Source organism: Peromyscus eremicus, chromosome 17 (assembly GCF_949786415.1).
Source record: "Peromyscus eremicus chromosome 17, PerEre_H2_v1, whole genome shotgun sequence".
In the NCBI taxonomy this organism is placed as follows: Eukaryota; Metazoa; Chordata; class Mammalia; order Rodentia; family Cricetidae; genus Peromyscus; species Peromyscus eremicus.
In genome coordinates, this window is record NC_081433.1 from 7,657,127 (window position 1) to 7,678,411 (window position 21,285).

General features: G+C 52.1%; 1 protein-coding gene across 3 annotated transcripts in view; it reads left to right on the top strand.

The window, feature by feature from the left end:
• The first annotated feature begins 978 nt into the window (after nt 1-978).
• The window catches only part of Atp11a (ATPase phospholipid transporting 11A), a 109,259-nt gene continuing 88,952 nt past the window's right edge, over nt 979-21,285 (top strand). For all 3 annotated transcript variants that reach the window (XM_059244978.1, XM_059244980.1, XM_059244979.1), the window contains exon 1: nt 979-1,093. In XM_059244978.1, the coding sequence (XP_059100961.1) occupies nt 1,055-1,093 (39 nt within the window). In that variant the 5' untranslated portion in view covers nt 979-1,054. The remainder of the gene's footprint in view (nt 1,094-21,285) is intronic.

A 21,285-nucleotide genomic window follows, 5' to 3' on the forward strand; every position in this document is an offset into this window, starting at 1 on the left:
CTGTAGCAGCACCAGATCTCCCCACATCCTGTCAGAATGGTCTTAAACACGTTTCTAAGCCCCGGTCTGGTGCTCCTGATTGGCTCTGCAGATCCTTAGTCCCTATCGGGTTCTACAGTATCTGAAGCAAAAGCAGGGGATGTGGAACCAGTAAACATCAGCTAGGTTAGGGGGACCCGGAGGTAAGGAACGTCCTGCAGGCTTCACACCTGGAATTGGGGTTGCTAGAAGTGGTATTTAGCTGAAAGCTAGCAGTAGGAAACACTTGACCCGGGCCGGATCACCAGGCAAAACCCAGAGGCCTGGGTCTGGATGGAGGACCCGATACAGGGCCCCAGCAGCAGGTAGAAGTAGTCATAAGAGCCGGATCAGGACATGTTTGGTTGGGTCTCCAAGGGAGGAAGTCCTAAAAGGGGTGGTGGCGTCTGCACCCTGCAGCCACCTGAGGATCCTGCGCCTTCTGCCCACGCCAAGGCGGGAGGCGTGACCCACAGGCTCAGGGGCTCAGGCCCACCGCACCCGCCATCGGGCCCCCGGGCTCACAGCCAGGCTTCCTTTCCAGAACAGGAGTGAGCCCAGGGAGATGGGGAACCCGCACCGGGCGAGCCACAGGAGGGCGGTGACAGCGCCCTCCCGCCCCGCAGGGAGGCGGAAGCAACAGGGCGGCGGCGGCGGCGCGCGCTAGGGAGTCGCGGCGCGCGCGCGGGGGCCGGGGCGGGGGCTGCGGCGCGCGCATGCTCACACGCGCCCGTGACGCGCGGGGCGCAGCCGGGCAGAGCCGGCTCCAGAGGCGCGGCGGCCGCGGGAGGAGCAGGCGCGGAGCAGCGAGCGAGCGAGCGCAGGCCGCGCCGGCCCGACGGGGAGCAGCGCGGGGCGCGGGCCGCCTCCTCCGAGCCCGCCTGCGCGCGAGCCGCGTCCCTTGACCGCCGGGCGGCGGGGCATGAGCGCGGAGGGGCCGCGGCCGCCCCCCGCGCCGCCCAGGCCGTGACCGGGCGGGGGGCGGCTGCATTAGCGCCTGCAGCCCGTGGGGTTCGCAGAGCCCGGAGCGGCCACCATGGACTGCAGCCTACTGAGGACGCTCGTGCGCAGATACGTGAGTGGAGTGGCGCGCTGGGCTAGGGCTGGGGCCCAGGCCGGGGCCAGGGTCGGGGTTGATGGGGATCGGGATCGGGGTCCAGGCCGGGAACGTCCCGCCGAAGGGTCCGCGCCGCCCTTCACTTGCGCTCGGCCAGGCCCACCCGGGGAAGGCAGTTGCAGCCCTGGCGATCCCGGGGTTAAGGGACATCCATCCCGGGGGTCGCGCTCAGTTGTAGCGGGGCGGGCCCGCGCGGGGAACAGGGACCGACTGGGAGATGGGTCCAGGGCTGCGGGTAAGCGGGGAGTCAGAAGTGAAGTTTGCCGTCTCTGAAAGTAGCCGGCCAGGTCCGAGTGCGCAGTTCCCGGTCCTTCTGGATGCCTCTGCTCGGGTAGTGACGGAGTGTGCCTCACCAGGGAAGACCAGGGAGGTGGCAGCCATGGGTCAGGACGGAGCAAAGGGGTGTGTACAGAAAAGAGGGAATCTGCCCCGGGACGGCGCATCTTCCCCGGCGCTCGGCACAAGGACCTATTGTCCGGCAGCTGGCGCCGGGTGGTCACAGGTTTGAGGAGCGCCGGGGTACGGAGGATCGACCCGAGCCGGCTCTTTCTGGCTTTCTCTGAGCCGGATACTTGGCCTTAGATGTGGGTTTTTTTCCCGAGGAGGAATGTACCCACTGTGTTTTTTCTAGTTAATTCCCTTCCAGCTTTGACCCTCTAGTACGGAAAGAATGAGACTGGGAAGTGAAGTTCTCCCCGGTGGAAAGTGGAAGGTGGAGGGGTGGTCTTCTTGTTCCCAGTGGAGACTCGCAGTGAGCGTGCCAGCCTCCCGGGGTCCCAAGTAGGCGCTGTCTTTTACTTCCGTACTGCCCCCAGACAGGTGCTGTCTTTATTTCCTCAGTCTAGGTAAAATTTCAGGTTAGTTTCTTTCTGTTTTGCTGTTTTCCCTTTGAAGTGGCATTTTCTCTCTAGGAGGTAGATATTCCTTAACGAACTTTCCCACTCTTCAGTTATTTGATAATGCATCTGGTAGGTGAGTTATGGGATGTTATTCATTTTTATTATGATGTTATTCTCATTTTTTTTACCTCCTTGCTCTCAATGTGTTCTCTTGACTCCTCTACCATATTCCTGTACACAGCTATTCATATCTATGATTTTAAACTCGAGTCTAAGTCATGAAATTAATTTGACTTTATCCAGACACAGTCATGATTTTTCTTGTAATATGGTTATCTTCCAAGATGTGTGAGATTATAGTTTCTTTTGTAAGAGGGGAAAAAAGAGACGGACTATTCTCATCTCATGGATTATGCAACTTACTCTACAGAACTGAGCTTCCTCCATCGCTCCTTCCTCTCCTCACACAGTCAGAATTCCTGAGACGATAAAAGCACCACAGCTCCCTCTGAGGCCCGAGGTTGCTAAAGACAGAGTCATCAGTGCTTGGAAAACGTTGCCATAGGTATTTTGTCCTGGGTCAATTCCCGGCAGTGAGTACAGGCAGGTAGATGAAAGAGAACTCTTGTCGAGGCGAAGCCGGTACACGCCACGGTATACATTGCTGTACACTGGAACAATCGCATGGTCGTGTGGAGGTGCACAGCTCATGCACCGTGAGGTAGCCAACGTGCCAGGGCGCAGTCTAAGTCATACCATGTATCCTAAACAGCTTAAAGAGCGTATGTGGAGTCAGTGACACTTCCTTGTAGGTGTGTGACGGGGGGAGTGTGGCGCCTTTGACAGGAAGCAGCAGAGCCTTCTGGAAGCAGCTTGGGGAGCCCTTCCGTTTGCCGTGGAGTACCTGGGACAGGCCGCCTCTGTGGTCCTGCTTCGGCGCTTTTGCCAGAGGACAGTAACAACTTGCAGTTCTTGTGCGGATTCAGTGTTAGTCCTGAAAAGGGCTAAGACTGGGGCCTGGGTCCGAGGAGAGGCTCATCAAGTTTACCACCACACACTGACTGGTTCCCCAGCCTCTGGGCAGGCGTTAGCCCTGGGCTGCCAGGGTTAGTTAGCTGAGTGCTTGAATACTCTTCAAAAACTTTACTTGAGCCGGGCCGTGGTGGTGCACGCCTTTAATCCCAGCACTTGGGAGGCAGAGCCAGGCGGATCTCTGTGAGTTCAAGGCCAGCCTGGTCTACAGAGAGAGTTCCAGGACAGGCACAAAGCTTACACAGAGAAACCCTGTCTCAACCCCCCTCTCAAAAAAAAAAAAACTTTACTTGAGTTACTCTCACTGTTTGCCTCTGGTTGTCCAGGATCTCACTGTGTAGACCAGGCTAGTCCTCAGCTCACAGAGATCTGCTTGCCTTTGACTCCTCAGTGCTGGGATTAAAGGCATTGGCCACCTGGCCCCAAGCCCTTTAAACTTCAAAAAAGGGGGCGGTATTGGTTGGATTCCCCCCACCCACCCCATCCCCAGGGCTTCCCTGAGGCAGTGGGAGGGAAGAATTGGTGGTGGATATGATTTTTTGCAAAGAAAAAACAAAATAATTAGAAGCAAGGTGTGGAATACTGTTGCCTGGCATCCAGGAACAGAGCTTCCGAGGCCACGCTCCTCACAAAGGTCTTCTCCCTCTGGCCTTCCTGGTTCATGCGGAAGGGTTTGATTTTCCTCTCATATTTCTGTAGGTCAAGAGCTTTATTTTGGTCATGTATGAGTGATTAGGTTTATTAGGTTTTAGGCCTTGCCGGAGCTTCTGTGAGCCTCTGCCTCCCAGAATTTGCTTTGCACATAACACATTTTGTCTAAGACGGAAAACTTGGGAAAACCTGAAGGCCTTCCTTCCTTCCTTCCTACCTTCCTTCCTTCCTTCCTTCCTTCCTTCCTTCCTTCCTTCCTTCTTTCCTTCCTTCCTTCCTTCCTTCCTTCCTTGCTTTCTTGGTGATATTTAGCAATTGACCCTAGGACTGCCTGCATGCTAGGCAGGTGCTCTACCCCTGAGTTATGGCCCCAGGTCTTTTTGCTTTCTGAGACAGGCTCTCCCTAAGTTGCTCAGGCTGGCCTTGAACTCACTTTGTATCCAGGCAGATCCCAAGCTTATGGTCATCCTGCCTCAGCCTCAAGGGTAGCTGGGATTGTAGGCCTGCACCACCATGTCCCGCTGATTTAAATTTTTCTCGTATTTTATGTGCGTGGCCTCCTTGCCTGCATGTAAGTAAGTACAGCACGTTCATGTCTGGCGCCTGCAGAGGTCGGAAGAGCATCACCTGGGGTGGGATTTGAGCTGACCATTGTGAGCGGGAGCCGCAAATCAAACTCTGGAAGAGCAGCCAGTTCTCTTAACTGCTGAGCCGCTCTCTAGTCTCTCATCTTTTTACATACTAGAAAAAAACCCGGTTTTGGCTCCCGAGGACTTCAAGCACTTACTCTGTACTTCCCCAAAAGTCTAGAAACGTGTAAGTATGCATATGTATCATCTACTACTACTACCCATTCTTTTTCTTCCTCTTCCTCTTCTTTTTTGAGATAGGGTGTTACTATGTAGCTCCGGCTGTCCTGGAACCAGTACATAGACCAGGCTAGCTTCAAACTCACAGAGATCCGCCTGCATCTGCCCCCTGAGTGCTGGAATTAAAGGCGTGTGCCACTGTGCTCGGCTTCTTCATTTTTATCACAGACATCAGGGTACACTGTGAGCTTGCCTGTTCTAAGAGACTTAACTCACTGAACTCGCCACTCCGAGGATCCAGGCCTTCCTGTTCAGTCCCCAGAGTCCGTATTCCCGGACACAAAGTGAAACCACTTAACCACCAAGGCCCTTCTGGTATTTGAAGTAAGTGTTTCCTTAGGCATAAAACCCCAGGCTAATGCATGGCCTGTCTCCAGCATGGTGGTGGTAACAATCCATAGGATGGACTTGTAAAGTTTATAATTAACATACAAGGTGGCAGCTAGACAAGCTTGTCCAGCACCTGCCTGTCTTCAGGCTCTGGTGTGTTCTGATTGGACATTTCTGAGCAGTCACCCCAGCTGTATATTTAACCTTTATTTTCCATTCCTTGCCTTGAATCTTCCCCACTGTTCTGTGGAACCCTATTGAATGTCTGCTCATTAGGACAAGCGAGCCTCAGATGCTTTTATTTCATGCTGAGGACTGAATTTAGTGACCATGGGGAAAGAAGATTGTATCATTACAGCCAGTTAAGTTTCTAGAAACAGGAGCACTGTCCTCAGTTTACCATTAGCTGAGATGGCATGACTATTAACAAGCACGTGTGATGCCTCACTACCGAGGAATTCTGTCTGCAGATGTGTTCCAAACTAAACATACAAATTGTTACTGGGTGCCTGTGCCCTGTGCTTGACACAAACAGGGTGGGTGAGATGCCTACGTCTCAGACTTACAGATGTTCTTTTCACCAAGTTAAACGCAGCTAAGAGTGCTATTTATTTGTAATACAAATCAATAGAAAGCCATTTTTTACGGCACTGGAAATACAAGATTGAATAGGTACTATTTTTGCTCTACTGGGATGCTGATGGCTGAGAAACTCAGGGTCGATGCAGAGCTTTGGAGGTTAGGCATCCGTCTTCCTGGATCCTCACTCACATCTGTCTCTGCCTCCGCCTGAACCTTGGGCTGCTGGTTAGCTTCTTCGGTCTGTTTCTTCCTCTGAAAACAAGGCCGGCCCTAGTGCCCACTCCCTGGTGCCTGCCCTGTCTAGGACATAGCCCTCGCACACAGTTCATGCTCCGTGAGTGGGGCCAGTATGGACTGGACACCATGAGTCCGCCCTGTACTGCTTCTCAGCGGACTTCGGCTCTCCCTCTTCATGGGGCAGCTGACAGCCTGCCTAGACGATTGAGAAGAGAACAGAGGCACACCCCTCTGCAGGGCCCACAGCCCTGCTGTTTCTGTCCTGGCCTGCCTCCCTGGTTTGGGGCAGCAGATCCCATATCGATAGAGACCAGACCTGGGCCTTGTACTCCCCATTCTCTTCCTGTTCAGATGACATCATCGGCCCCATGGCATGGAGTCATGTCTTTGTCTACCCTTTATCTTAATGGCTGACTAGTCATAGCTGACCAGACTTTCTTTCCTTCCACCTCATCTTGGTCTTGCTCCTGGGGTGCTCTTCCCAGGGTCTTCTCGACCTCGGTGTGGTTTACACGCTGACACCTTAGTCAGGTGGCGATCCCCATCCTTGGGTCGCCACCTCAGAGTGGAGAGGCAGGCTGAACGTCAGCAAGTGTTAGTGGTCAGATGTGTTCTTTTTTCGGCATCGCAGATAACAGTTGAAAGGAGAAAATGTATTTTTGGCTCATCGTTTCAGACCAGGCAAGGTGCGCTGAACATAACAGTGGGGTTAGATGGAAGATCAAAGGGGCTTGTTTACTTCCTGGTGGGTAGCCAGGAAGGAAGTGGGTGGGGGAGGAGAGAGGTGGAGACGGGGAGAGAAAATGGGGTCCCAGAGACAAGACAAACTCCTAGTCCCCCAGTTTTTCCACCAATGCGCCTTCCAGCAGCTTCCAGTGACCCCGTCCACTTAGGAATTCATCACTGTTAATCCATTGATCAGGTCTGAGTCCTCACTGTCCAGTTACCTCCCGATGATTGACTCTAGCAGCTGGCGGCCAAGCCAGGAGCCTTTTGCAGGAGGGTGTTTTGTATCCAGACCATAGCATTGGTTGAACAGACCTGGTTGGGCAGCATCCTGAGGACCTTAGGGACTCACTGGGTCTGGACTAGGTAGTGTGTCTGGTGGAGGAATAGGCAGAGGCTGCGGGGGCCCTGAGCATCTGGTGCTTTGTTGCTGGCCTGTGCACACTCCGGGACCCTCGTGGACTTTTCTCCCCCTGCTAGGATCCTGGCCTCAGGATGCCCTTTTCTCTGTTACTCCCTTATCTGGGGAGGGGATAACCTCTCCGGTACGTGCCAGGGATCCTGTGCACACGGCTGCTCCGGACCTCTGATGGGTGACTCTCGCTGTCATCTTAACTGTGGTTGGAGGAAGTGCTGCTGGGCAGTTCTGAAGGGAGCGCCACAGTGTCACCAAGCACTGGAGCACTTAGCAAGTCTTTAAGTCTTGGTCAGCACTTTCGCCAACTTCTAGATCCTGTTTCCTTAGCTCTTGGCAATGTGGGATGGACTGGACTCTGAGGGCTTCTGGCCCTTCAGCCAAGTTCCTAAGCTCTCGGCCTTCCTGCCTCTGATGATGTCCCTGTGTCTTTTGTAGGTGCCTTCCCGGGGCTCCTGCTAGTCCCACTGGCTCTGTCAGAACTGAGCTCTTGGGATTGGCTCCACTTTTCTTCTGTCAGTTCTTAGCGCCTTGGGGGAACAGCAGCAGTGCCCTCCACAGACCCTGATTTCAAGAGCAAAGCTCTGAAGGTCTCCTAGGAGTTTAAGTTGTTGATTCTCAAGAGTTAACTCTGTGACCCCATGGAAGGGATTTCCAAGTTCTGTGTCTTCTTGCAGGAACCAGTCCTAGATCAGGTAGTTGACTGGCCCTGGTTTGGGTTGGCTACTCAGTGGCTGGAACAGTAGTTGAATTTCTTGCCAATACTTCAAGATAGATGAGTGCCTGCTAACATCCACACTTCCTGACTTTTCCAGAGTGCTGGTGGATCCTTCTCCCTGTGGCTCTGCTGCTGGAGAGAACAGCTGTTTAGACTGCCAGTGCTGGCGTGGGCTCTTCTGAGCTGCCTGGCCTGTCTCTGGCATGTGACCTGTCTCTCACCCACTGATAGGGATTCAGGCCTTTCTGGTTTGGGCCCCCATGTAATGAGGGTAAAGCAGTTTGCATGCTGCTTTTCAGGTTCTTATTGTGCTTTGCCTGGTGTTCTCTCTCTCCCCCTCCCCCTGCTCTCCTCCCCCACCCTCTCCCTCCCTTCCCCCTCCCTCTCTTCCCCCCTCTCTGTGTATACATGAAATGCTCACTCTCTCTCAAGCTTCAGTGCTATAACTGAAGCAGGGAAGGTCTTCTCACTGCACCCCCTGAAGAGGAGAGTGGTGTGGAAGTCAGTGGACAGCACTTGGCCTGTGACCTGGGCTCCTGGTGGACCTGGCATGTGAGCACTGTGCCCGTTAGTTAACATGCTTTCTCCACTGCCAGCCCCTTAGCTGTTCCTCAGCATTTTAAAAGTGCAGTAGGAACCAGTTGGCGTTTATGGGTAACAGTTGACTGCTTCTTCCTCTGGGTCCACGTACAAGAATTGTTAGTGGCAGACTCCCACTCAGAAACACACTGAGCCCTCCAAGACACAGGTAATTCAGAAGAATTTGTATTTTCAAGTTCCTGTTCTAAAGCCATAGTAACCACCTTCCGACCCTCCTGATTCTCTGTTTTACATGCACCTCTGTCTCTGTATTTAACTTTCGTGGGTGTCAGAACCGGACCCCTTCTTGGGATTTATGTTGAGAGGTTCATGCACGTTGGACATTGAGATGAACCATGCTGCGGCCGACCTATGCTCCTGGGGAGTGAGCTGTTTTCCTGGGGCTGAGCCATGCTGCTTTTGGGGATGCGCTCTGTTCCCAGGATGCAAGCCACGTTAGAGGAGGGGGCACACTTCTGGAGTGACCCATACTGCCAGAAGTGTGGTGCCACTTACTGTGACCCATACTGCCAGAAGATGGCATGGTGCCTATCTTATTTGGTATTAGTTGTGGCTCAGAGTATCCAAAGGAACATTAGCACTTGGGGCTGGAGTCCACTGAGAGTCTGACCCAACCTAAGTGTTTCTTGTTGAGACAGGGTCTCACTGTGTATCCCTGGATAACCTGGAACTTACTGTGTAGACCAGGCTGGCCTCAAACTCACAGAGATCCATCAGCCTCTGCCTCCCCAGTGCTGGAGTTAAAGGCATACACTACCACACATGGCCCTACCCAGTTAAAAAGATTTTTTTTTTTAAGTTAGAGTTGGCCCATGTAGCGCAGGCTGGCTTTGAAATCCTTCCTCAGCCTCCTAGGGGTGCTGGGAGCCTCTGTGCCTGGCCCAGTCTGTGTTCCGGGCACAGTTTTCACGGAGGAAGGTTAGTTACTGGCAAGAAGCACTATGCCCCTGCAAGTCTTGACCTCGCTCACCTGGTGAGTGACGTCAAAGTCCTAGCCCTGTAGCTCTGTGTGTGAGTCACATTCTCTGTGGTTCTCAGTTGACCCAGGTGTCCATTGAAGTCACTCTGTCTCCCTGGGGAGAGGAGGGTGGAGGGGTGGAGGTGGGGGTGGGGGTGGGTGAAGAAGAGGCAGATGGCAGATGCAGCTGCTTCCCCGAGGGTATGGATCTGAGGATCAGATACTCACTGTAAAGTGCCTGCAGAGTGGCTCACCAGAGTGTATGTTCGTGTCATAAAGAATTTATTCCTTAACTTGAAAAGGGAGTGGAAGTAACTTTTATTTTCTAGTTGGAAGCTAAAGAAAAGTTTTGTTTTTTTTTAAGAGAAGATTTGTTCTGTGAAAACTGTACTTGATCGAAAGCCAGTGGGTTAGGCATTCCACAGCACTGTGAGAGCACAGCCTGGGGATGGTGGCATTGTCCTTGGCCTCCCACCCCACCGTGCTCCCACCCCACCGTGCTCCCACCCCACCGTGCTCCCACCCCACCGTGCCAATCCCCGAGAAAGGAGAATAGGGCCCAGGTGAGAGAGATGAGGCTAGATGGATCTGGGTCCACAGCAATCTCTACTAGAGATTGTCTATGAGCTGTCTTATGAGCACCCCCCTCCCCCCAGGTTGGTCCTCATACCCCAGGAAGGAGCACTGTGTTCTTCCCAAGAACACTGGGTTTGTGTAATGGGTGCTTCCAGGTGCGTGGGCCTGCTATGAGGTCATACACCTGCTTTGCCCAGCACAGCCCTGGCACAGGCCTGTTGTCCTAGGATAGTTAATAAGTTAATAATCGTCCACAACATCCCTGTCATACAAGTGCCTCAGTTTGGCAAGTGAGTTAGGTGACCCTCTCTTAGGTGGAGAGTGGGCCCAGAGCATTGTGGCCCTCTGCGTGTAACCTTGACGAGAGGTGTGTGTGACCACACAGGGACCTGCTGGCCGTGCTGCAGATTCATGGTAGATCCCATTACCTTGTTGGAGAAGTCACCTCCCCATGCGCCCCCAGCAGTATTAGAGGAAGGCATGGGTGTCCCGGCTCCTGAGGGCACTAGCCTACTGCAGTCTCCTGAGTAGGCAGGTGGGGTTTAGGGTGGCCTGACCCCCATTGTCATAGCTGTGGTTCCCGCCTCCTTGTGGCCTGTCCCTTGATGAGGCCTGTCTTACCCTGGGAACCCCATGGTGCTGGTCACACAATGTACCTCTGAAATCACATGTGTGTGGCTTGGTGGTGTACACAAGTGCCTGAGGAACATTCTGGTTGGTGTTTGTTTTACTCAACACACCATAGAGACAGAGAGTCATAAGGCAGGCAGACCCCGCCTCCTGCTACTTGAGAGAAAAGTCCAAGAAAAAAACTCCAGAGCAGACTGTGGAGAGCCGCAGCGGGCGTGAGGGAAGCGGCAGCTGACTTGGGCTGAGGACGGAGTGGAGCTGGTCCCTCATGACTGAGGTGCAGGCTAGCATTCCCACGGCTGAGGAGCCTACGGTGTGCCCTGCTTCCACATGGCCTGTGCCCTGTTTGTGTTTAGGGCCTGGCCAACGGCTGACATGGCCTGCCATCCATGCGCTGATATGTGTCAACACTGTATCTGTGATGACAAGCCTTGGAAGCTGCCTCTCTCTGAAGTGCATCAAACATTATGTAAAAACGACGTGTGAGCCCTGAGGAGCCCTCACTGCCCTGGCGCTTCCCTCCTTGTGTTGACTGCAAAAGCATCATCCCTGTGAAGTGTCTCCTGCTCACTCAGGGAGGACTCCATGTCTGGGACCCCTGTCCCTATCTCATGCCGAGCAAGGCTCAACGCCCCTTGGCCTTTGAGGGTTTGACCTGTCTTTGCAGATGTCTCCTGGCTGCCTATGTCTCCTCACTGTTGTCAGATAACTAAATTTGTCCGCTGCAGGTGAAGCCAGAGCAGGCAGGCTGCAAGTTTGCGTGGAGGCCTCAGGAGTTTATGTGGTAGATGGCTGTCTCTGTTTTAGGCTCTGGCTAGTGTCTCATCAGGTGAGATTAGCAGCTGGAGTTTCTGAAATGGCAGTTGATGGGCATCTGAGTTAGATGGCTGAGTCTGCCAATGCCAAGGGTGGGCGAGAGAGGGAAGCCAGCTGTGTCTGAGGTGTTGCCCTGAGGGATGCCTCTTGCTAAGTCTGTCAGCGTAAATGGCTCTGTTGGTACCCAACAGCTTATATGCAACGCTGGAGTGGATGTCATCCACACCTCCATGAGCTAGGCCGTACACGGCCCACCTTAGCCAGAAGCATTCCTTGGGTCTGGAGGCTGGGCTATCAGCAGGGCTGGGTTCCGATGTCCCCATCTGATCAAGAGAGGCTGGTCCTCCCAGATTAAGACCATCCTCAGGCCTTTGTTACCAGCCTAATCTTCAAGTATGGTTCCATATTACAAGGGCCTCAGCACTGGAACTTGGGGATAGAGTTCAGCCTAAAGCCGCACATGGTTTGGGAGGCTCTGTTTAGTGTTCAGAGAGACAATGAATTTCAAAGTGGACACTTTGTTTCCTTTCTGTATTACCAAATTATAGTGCTTTCTTGGGAAAATGGCATAGAATAGACATAGTATGTTTTTGTTATTTTTGTTTTTAATAGTGAAACAGATGATTCTTGCACTATTACATGTGATCTGATAACTTGATCTCTCTCTTCTGAGGGTCTGGCAGGGCAGAGAGAGTTAAGATAAGGTAGTAATGTAACACCTTGTTTGGGTCCAGATGCCCAGCATCTGGCTTATTGACCAGACAGATGTTGCTAGTTACGTCACAAAGTGGATTGGGCCTGCCTGCTTAGTGAGGATCGAGCCATGGCTCTAGTGGGCGGACTCTCTGCCTCTCTCATCTTCAGGCTGACTTTTTTCCTGGAGCAAATGTAGGTAGGTGGGCAGGAAGTGCAGGAGTCGACCGGGGTCTCTGCTCTCTGCACAGCTGTCTCTGGTAGCAGCATCGTAACACAGCTGCACACCACAGCTGTAAGTCCCCAAGCTAGTCCTTTTAGGGTGTTTAAAGAGCCAGAGTCTCATGGTCTGTCATTTGGAGGCTGTGACGTCAGAAACCATCATCAGTCATGGCTCTTCCAGGCGGGCGTCGCTGGCCTCCCTGGTTGTGAATTCTGGAGACTTTAAAACCATTTGACTGAAAATGAAGCAGGAGAGTTTGCCTCCCCCCCCCATTTGAACTTTTTTATTGATTCTTTTTGGATTTCACGTCGTGTATCTCATCCACTCATCTCCCCGTCCCTCCCAGACCCTTGCAACTCCGCCCTACTCCCAGGATTAAAGCAAGATAAAATTTAAAAGAAAAGAAAAATCTCGCCGGGCGGTGGTGGCGCACGCCTTTAATCCCAGCACTCGGGAGGCAGAGCCAGGCGGATCTCTGTGAGTTCGAGGCCAGCCTGGGCTACAGAGTGAGTTCCAGGAAAGGCGCAAAGCTACACAGAGAAACCCTGTCTCGAAAAACCAAAAAAAAGAAAAGAAAAGAAAAAGAAAAACCTTGTTGTGGAAGCTGTAGTGTGACATAGTAAGTCACACAGTCCTTTAGTCCATCTATTGTTACTTGCAAGTGTTCATTGCATTGAGTCGTTGGTCTGGTTTGAGGTCTCTGGTTTTTGCTACATCATCAATACTGGGCCCTCACTGGGACTCCTCTTGGATGTCCTGTTGTTGTCCTGTGTCATGGAGATCCTGTGACTTTGGATCTGCAGCACCACCAGCCCCTCTGTGTGCTCCAGCAGGTCATAGATGGGGTGGATGGTGGGATGGCCAACTCAGCTCTGGGTCTGGGTCTGGGTGGTTGTTTGCTGGGTTGCTCAGCCCACCCGCCAGCTCTCCTTCATCCTCAACAGCAGGGTGAGCTCTCCAGTACTGCCCTGGCTAGCTCACCCTATGGAATAAGCAGCAAGAGACGGGGCCGAGTCTCCTGTCCTGGGTCAGCTCGCCACACCTACACCACAGCTCTGCTGTGCTCACAGCTCTGCTGTGCTGCCAAGCCAATGTGTAGGGGCCACTCTGCCTGGTGTTGCAGCCGGTGAGAGGCATGGGCAGCTGAGGAGAGTCTGTCTTAAGGAGAAATGCCACCCAGCTTTGGCACTGAATCCCAGGCCTAGAGATGTCATGTGCTGCCCGGAGGCACCTGGAATTTATGCAAAGTGTGAACCAAGGCCAGGACAAGAAACTGCTTTCCACAGATATTAGGCCCACTGGAGCAGGGGAGGGTCTGAGTGGGCTTGTTTCTCTCACCCCCGATCTGTGACCTCCTCCCTCCATGGGAGGAGGAAGTGCCGTAACAGTTAAATATTCTGTGCTCAGGGAAAAGAGGATTTCCCCAGCCTATTTTCAGCCGGGGATTAGGGACAGCAAACTTCTGCTGTGAGGATTTCATCGAGGCTTTTGTGTAGTTTTTCAAGGTCTCAGAGATCACCTGAACTTGGAGGTAGAAATGAAATGATAGGAAGGTCATTGGTGTGGACATCTGTGACTTAAGGTCAATCTCGCCTACATTTGTCACTTTCAGATAAAGTGCTGTACATTTGGACTCACCATTTGTCTCTAGAAAGTATCGACACGGTTGTTTGGGTTCAGATAAATAAGACCGTCAGTGTAGCGCATATTTCCAGTAATCAACTTTGGTATACATTGGGAAGTATTGTGTGTGTGTGTATGAAGAAGGCTGCCATGGTGGTCAGAGACCTTTGAGTGATTGATCCTGATCAGTTAATCTCACCATTTCTTGGATGCAGACTAGGAATAAAGCATCATTGGAGAGTGTCTGCAGGCTCCCTGTGAACTTCCCACACAGCAACCTGCCTGCGCAAGGCAGCCTTGACATTTGATGTTCCTCCAAGAGTTGAGTGTGTGCTGTGTGCACAGCACATTCAGTGGAACACACTGGAGACCGGTTACCACACAGATGAGAACTGAGTGCACACGTGGTGTGCTTAGAGAAGAAGGGGTGGGGAGGTGGGCAGAGTTGAGTACTAAAGGGGCCTGGGCCTGTGGCCTTGCAGCCAGCCTGTGGATCATCAAGCAGAGGAAGCCCAAGACTCGGAGACTGGGTGCTGTAGCATGGAGCTGGGTAGACACAAGAATGACCTGACTGTCTGCCTTGGAGCTTTATGTCTTAAAATAGGTAATAGTGTGTTGCATTTTGAGAAAGGTTTGTCTGTTTATTGTTTTTAAAGCCCAAATCTGGCTTTATAGCCCAGGTTGTCTTCAAATGCAGATTTCAGCTCCCCGAGTGCTGGGATTACCAGGGTGCACTGACATGCCCGGCTTTTTATGCAAGCTTTAATTCTGTCTTGGAATAATATGACCAAAGAAATAAAGTTACATAATAGAAAAAAATAGAATGATTTTAAGAATCGAATCATTGTTAACGTTTTAGATGGCACAGTATGCGTGTTTTGGGGCACAGCACGACATTTTAGTGCTGGTCAGCTCAAGCAGCCGACATGTCTGCTCACGCTGCTTCTTTATGTTGGGATTGAGCACCAGCTACACTGACTCTGCCGGTTATTTTGAAATGTTGCCCTGACTGTTGTCAACTCCAGTCACCCTTGTACTTCTTGTCCCTAGCCTCTGTGTCTTTCCCTGCACTGTCCCCAAACTGTCCCTAAACTCTTCCAGGCTCTGACTCTGTTGTGTTCTCTTTCTTTGAGATCAGTTTCAGATTTCACTTAAAGTGGGGACATAGTGCCTGTCCTTAAGGAGTGGTTTTTCTTTAAAGGCACACGCGTACATGTGTGTACTTGTGCAGGTATGTGCCACACCACACACATGGAGGTCAGGGGACAACTTTTGGGAGTCACTTCTCCCACCATGTTGCTCCTGGGGATCAAACTTAGATCACCTTGGCGTCATGAGCCCTCACCTGACGAGCCGCCTTGTCGGCCCACAGGGATGATTTTTAACAGTCTATGGATGTCTTGCTTTATTGATTACGAACAGCTTTTACTGTAGTAAAATGGTACTCAGGATACTAAATTTACATTTAACTAGTTTCTATGACATCAGACAACAGTGTTTTACCACCATCAACACAGTCCATTTCCAGAACTTATTCCAAATGAAGCTGATTTGGGGGCAGTTTTAAATATGAAATTTATTCTACATTTGATATCGTATACCTTGCTTTTTGAGGAAACACTTTTTTTTAATCTATAAAAACCAAAAAGATGGCTAGGCATAGTGGCAGAGGCAAGTGGATCTCTGAGTTCAAGACCAGCCTGATCGACATGGAGTTCCACACCAGCAGTCAGAGTTACACAATGAGATCCTGTCTCAAAGAAACAAGACAAACCCAAACAAACAAACAAAACCAAAAAAGAGCATAATAATAAGATTGGAACTGGAGCGCCAACTAAATTTTCATGGAAAATGTCCTCGGGCAGGGTTTTTTCCCTTTTAAGTAACTGGCAGTGTGCTGAGCCAGGCAGGGTAGGAGTGCACAGGCCTCTGCTTAGCGCCCACTCAGGCCGAGCGTAGTGAATGGAGATCGTAGTGAATGGAGAGGACCGTCTGATTAGCTGGGCAGCTCCGCAGCGCTGCCCGTGACTGGGTGCTACATTGTGAGGTCCCTGTGTGTTTCCTAAGTACACTGGAGCCATGGCATTCTGTGGGATAAGCCTTTCTAGTCTCTCTTGGCTTGAAGACATCTTTTTCTTTTCATCTGTGATGTTGACTCTTTTGATGCAAAGAAACAGTAAGAAATAGGTTCATTACATTTAAAATTACATTTTTTTTAGCAAAATTGCTAGTTCTGTGAGAAAATGTCAGATTGCTTTGAGATTTTTGTTTTTATTTTTCCTGTCTCTGTAATTGAAATGATTTTTCTCTGTTTCATAACTTTGTTGCTTTTTAAAGGAAGGTATTTAAATAGTTGTAAATCATCTTGTTCCTAGTAAGTTTTTTTGGTGTGTATGTAAGTAAGAAACTTCGTTGTAACATTGAATAATTGGGCCGGAAGCCATGTGGCAGTCAGAAGAGTGGAGATTACAGTGTTACTTCTGTGGGTGAAGGGTTTCCCAAGTGAGTTGAGTCAGATGGGCACTTTCCGTTGTGGGCATTTTCCACAGGAGCCGAGGTGACGCCATCTTCCAGTGTCCAGCTGGGGCCTTTCTCACTGAGGCCCGCTGGTCTGTGACTGACTTTGCCTAGTGAGTCGCTGCCGCCTGTGTCCTGGATGCCTGAAGGCTGAGTTTGTGTAGAGAATAGCATCACGTGGGTCGGATTCTATTTCATGTCAGTAGGTGGGGATGAAGAAGAGAAAGAATTTGGCTCACATCTCCATGTAAAGGCCTGTAACACAGGTTGGACTTTGCAGCTCCAGGGGGCCAGGGCCAAGTGTTTTTAGGGATCCAGTGTAGAAAGGAAGGGAGCAGGAAACAGGACAGGGCAGGGGCGCACATGGACACCACCAGCCCTGTGGGGAGCAAGTCCTCCCAGGCACAGGGTCTGCGTGCCTTGCCCCTTTGACTCCTTCACAAGATGGAGCTGTCCTCAAGGACGAGATTGCAGATGAGCCTGGGGCTCTGTGTGCTGTCCAGCACCACAGGAGTTTGTCAGCGAAACTGGCTGGTCACAGGGTACTGACTGTGGCCACTGTGGCCCATAGTTGGTACAGGTGCCCAGCCCTTCTGCCTGCCAGTCCACAGTTCCCTAGAACTAAGATCAGGGGTACATAGAGGCCTGGATGGGCCTACCCACAGAGCTCACAGCAGCCCCTTGGCACAATGGGGTGCCAAGATAGAGTGGGCAGCTGGCACCAGCACTGTGATTGACCTCTACAGGTGTTTTCTATAATTTTATCTGGAGACATGCTGGAGACCACGTCCTCTAAGCAACACCTACAGGCCTTGTAGACCCTTCTGGAAAGACACTTGCTCAGCAAGAGCACACGGTCCTGACAGACTAGCAGTGAATGAACATCAAAGCAGATATCCACACTTGCACGGCTGGTGAAGTCCACTCTGTCTCACGAGTGTAATTCCTGTTCACGTGTGCTTTTTCACTTGGGTGCAGGCACCTGCCCTTTCTGACCATCTTACCCCACTCCACATACACATCTAATAACACACAGTAGTCACCTGATATCTGGGTGATGCAAAATTGGCTTTTTCCAACAGGATGGGGCAGGCACAGCCACTCCATAGAAAGTAACTGCCTGGAATTTTCCTGTTTTCTCTGTGCCGGTGGGAGTTTGCCCAGCACCTGAGGACTTCACATCAACTCATGGCTGTAATTTTAGCAATCAGGAAGGGAAGGAGAAGGCTTGGGGAGGGGGGCAAGCCTTTCATGGTCAGCATCATAGGGAGCCGTCCCAATGGGAGGGGCAAGCGGGACCTCAGGCCCCAGGCTTCTTCCAACCTGCACTTCAGCTGCCCTGAGGTCACAGGAAGCTGTGGCTGTGACACCCTCAGTTTGCAAACCATGGTGAGGGAGGTTGTTCCAGAACTTATCCAGAACTGGCCATGGCGGCAGTGGTGAGGAGAGGGCCAGTTTTGGATAAGTACTGTCAGTGATTGTTCATATGTGTATATTTATATTAATTTTTTGGGGAATTTCACACCACGCACCCCAGTCCCACTAGCCTCCCAGTTCCTCCATACCCACCCCTCACCCCTGCACCATCCCCCAAAACAAAGCCCCCCCAAAATAATTTTAAAAAACAAAAAATAAAAGCCTACCTCGCTCCTCTGTCTCTCCAGCAGCTCTTCACTGGTCTAGTGGCATTGGGGGCTGTGGTGTGTCATGCAGTGTACCCTTTTGTCTAGTCAGCCCACCCACAGATGTTCATTGCAGTGAGTTGTTGGTCTGGTCAAGGCCTCTGGCCTCTGGCACACCGACATCACTGGACCCTCACTGAAGCTCCTCTCAGATATCCTGCTGTTGCCCTGAGTCATGGGGATCCTGTGGCAATGATCCTAAACACATAAGCAGACAGGTCATGGCCAAATGCTGTCCTTCTGTGGTATGACTCCCTGGGGGGCTCCAAGCCCTGGTTACGTGACCAGAGAGGTCTCTAGGGATGTTACCTGGGCCATACATGTCACCTGGGGCCAGGGAGAGCTACGATGTACCTGGCCCATGGGACTAGAGCTTTCATGGCAGAGTTTAGAGGGGTCACTGGGTCTTTTTTTTTTTTTAACCCCAAATCCACTGAAGACTTTTATTGTTGGAATGTAGACTTTAACGCTCAGTAGAATACTATAAACGTGGCTTGAAGTAATCAGGAAAATTGTTTTGCATCGCTGTTTTGTTAAGAATAAAAACTCAGAGAGGAAGAGCCTAGCCAGGGCAAGGGTAAGAAAAGGAAGACATGGATTCAGGGCCTGCTTCCTGGCTTTGATGGGGGCATCTTTGTACTTTCAGCTTGCAAATGAAGTAGCCACCCCTGTTTCCTGGAGAGTCAGGCTTTCAGGACTAGAGACTGTCATCGCAATGGAGTGAAGTCAATTTTATCTGAGAGGAAGAAGTTGACAGTGAGGTCCCTCTCTCTCTCCTCTGCATCTGTGTGGAACCAGAGGAGCTGCCACTCACTCTCTGGAGCTGGAGCTGGAGTAGTGTGAGGCCAGAGGATGTGTAGCTGGTGCAAGATGGGAGGGGGGAAGTGTTGCACCTCCTACTGCATTGGAGGTGCCCCTCCCAGACTGCATTGGAGGTGCCCCTCCCAGACTGCATTGGAGGTGCCCCTCCCAGACTGCATTGGAGGTGCCCCTCCCAGACTGCATTGGAGGTGCCCCTCCCAGACTGCATTGGAGGTGCAAGTCCCCTGTTGATGATCGTAGAACCTGTGCAGAATGGGCAGCACCTCGGCTTGATCCAGTGTACCTGAATGATTCCTTGCAGCCTGTTTAGTGCAGGAGTCCTGTGCAACTCCAGCCGCAGTGACCACCAGCACCTCCCTCCTGTGGCCATTCATACACTGCCTGGTGACAGCCTGTGTCTCCAGCTGCCTGAGGCCACCTGGGGTGCCTCAGAGGGTGAAGTGCTTGCGGTAGGCGTGCTCAGCGACTCAGGACCACAAGTGTGTAGTGCGTGCTCCACCGTATGAACCTGGAGTAACAGCCTAGATGTGAGACCAGGGAACCACACCAGCCCGCCCGTGCCCAGTGGGGATGGGGTGCAGGTGGAGGTGAAGTCCTTATCTCTGGAGACCATTTAGGACTCAGGGGCCTCTGTTTGTGAATGCTGGGGAACCTTATTCCTGATGGTGGACTGTGGCGGCCGGAGCCTGAGGCCTAAGGGGAGAGGTCTGTTTGCAGTTCTGAGTGAGGAAGGTGGACATGAGATAGGGAGAGATACTAGAACTCCCTTCCTCCTCACCAGCTGTGGGAGTGAGGGACTCCCTGCTACACTTAGATGGGCTGCGGGCTTTCTGTCTGCTGGGTGAGGTTGTGGGCTCTTGTGTGTCTGCAATGAAGGGGCTGGGAGTCCTGTCAAAGAAAGGCTGGAGACACTCCTCTTCAGGGAAGAGGCCAGGGAAACCCCCTATTAGGAGGTAACTTCAGAGCTCTTGCAGGCAGATTCCTGGATCCGCCCAGTAAATGAGCACAAGCTGGTCATTAGCCTGGCCCGTGGCCGTGGCTCTCACCCTCCATCCTCCCCATTTGTGTGTCCCTGGTGACCCTTGAGTGTCCTGGTGCAAGGACTGCCGGGAACCAAAACTCTCTGCCCTCACTTTGCAAGAGAGCGGAGAATCTGGGGAAGGGTCACAGCTCACAGAGCTAATGCGAATCAGAGGCAGGAGAACCGTGCTCAGCCGAGAGCCTCTGGAACTCAGTTCTCCAGGCATCTTCCTCCGGCGAGGCACAGGGCACCCTGGAACACAAGCTTTTTGCTTAATGTACAGCTTTAGAACTCTTGCATGAGGTGTCAGTCCCCTACAGTAACTCAGGGTGGCTGTGGCTGAGCCTGACTGTCCCTGGTGACAGCTTGCTGCTCCATTTTTGGCCAGCTTGACTATACCTTGTTGAGTAGCTACTGAGCATCCTCTCAGGGTCAAGTGTTGTGCCAGGCACCGGGAATATTGACAACAAAACAGAAGAGCCAGTTCTTCTGCTAGAATTTAAAATCGAGTGAGGGACTCACACAGCTGCCTTAAGCAACTGATGAGCAGCAGAACCCTGTCACCGCGTGTGGCAGACTGGGCACCTCTAGGTGAGGGCCTCCATAGTGTGCTTATCTGTATGTTGGAAATGCTAGGAGGCATCCTTCATCTCTGCCGGATGCCGACTTCCTTAAGGCCACTGCCCCGGCAGACGGAGTCCCATGACATGAGTTTGCCCTTTTCTGCCTCTAGTCTGAAACCAGGGCACATTGGCAGGTCATAGTCAGAGCTTAAGTAACCAGGGGCATGAGACCTGTAGTTAAAAGGGTGTGCCTGCAGTCCTCGCATTCCTTATTCTGCAGCCGGGGCTCTCCTGCTTGTGAAGGTCACAAGAGTCCTTTCCCCTCTTCTGAAAGGAGGATCCCGTGGCCTGGTGCCCACTTCCATCAGGGTGCAGCCACAGGCCAGGTATGAGGAATGTGGTAACCCCAAGCCAAAACGCCTGTTTACAAAGCAGTTAACTGATTATCCAGAGAGCAAGTGTGGCTGTTAGGGACAGTACTCAGGGGCTGGACTGCATGTCACTGCCCACTTGGCCCTGCTGGCCACAGTGGTCCTTCCGTCTCTCTCCCTTGCTGCATTGGTTGTTTGGGTGAATGAGGAGGATTTAGTGAATGCATAAATACACAGGCACTCGAGGAAAGGATGCACAGTGCCATCTCTGCCCTTTGTCTCTAGGCAGCTGCTTCCGTGTGGCCCATGCTCTGTCCCCGGCTTAGGTTGATCCAGGATAGGGGTCCAGGGGTCTTTAGGACTCAGGTAACAAGGCTTAAATTTGCAGGACACCTCTTAGTGCAGCACCACCGGGCCGTCTGGTATACCTCGCATCTGTGTGGATGCAGCCTCCCTGCCTCTGTGACCCTCCCTGAGGCTGTCTCCCTCCTTGTGCTCTCCCCAGGTTTCTGTCCTGCTTGGGGAAGGTGCCCAGGTCCAGTCAGCTCCTCCTGCGGCCCCACCCCAGAGTGGCTAGGGTGTCCCCATGTGGAGTGTCAGAAGGCCATCAGTACTCTCCTGTTTTTAGTTACCCTGCTATCTTTAGCTGATGTCCC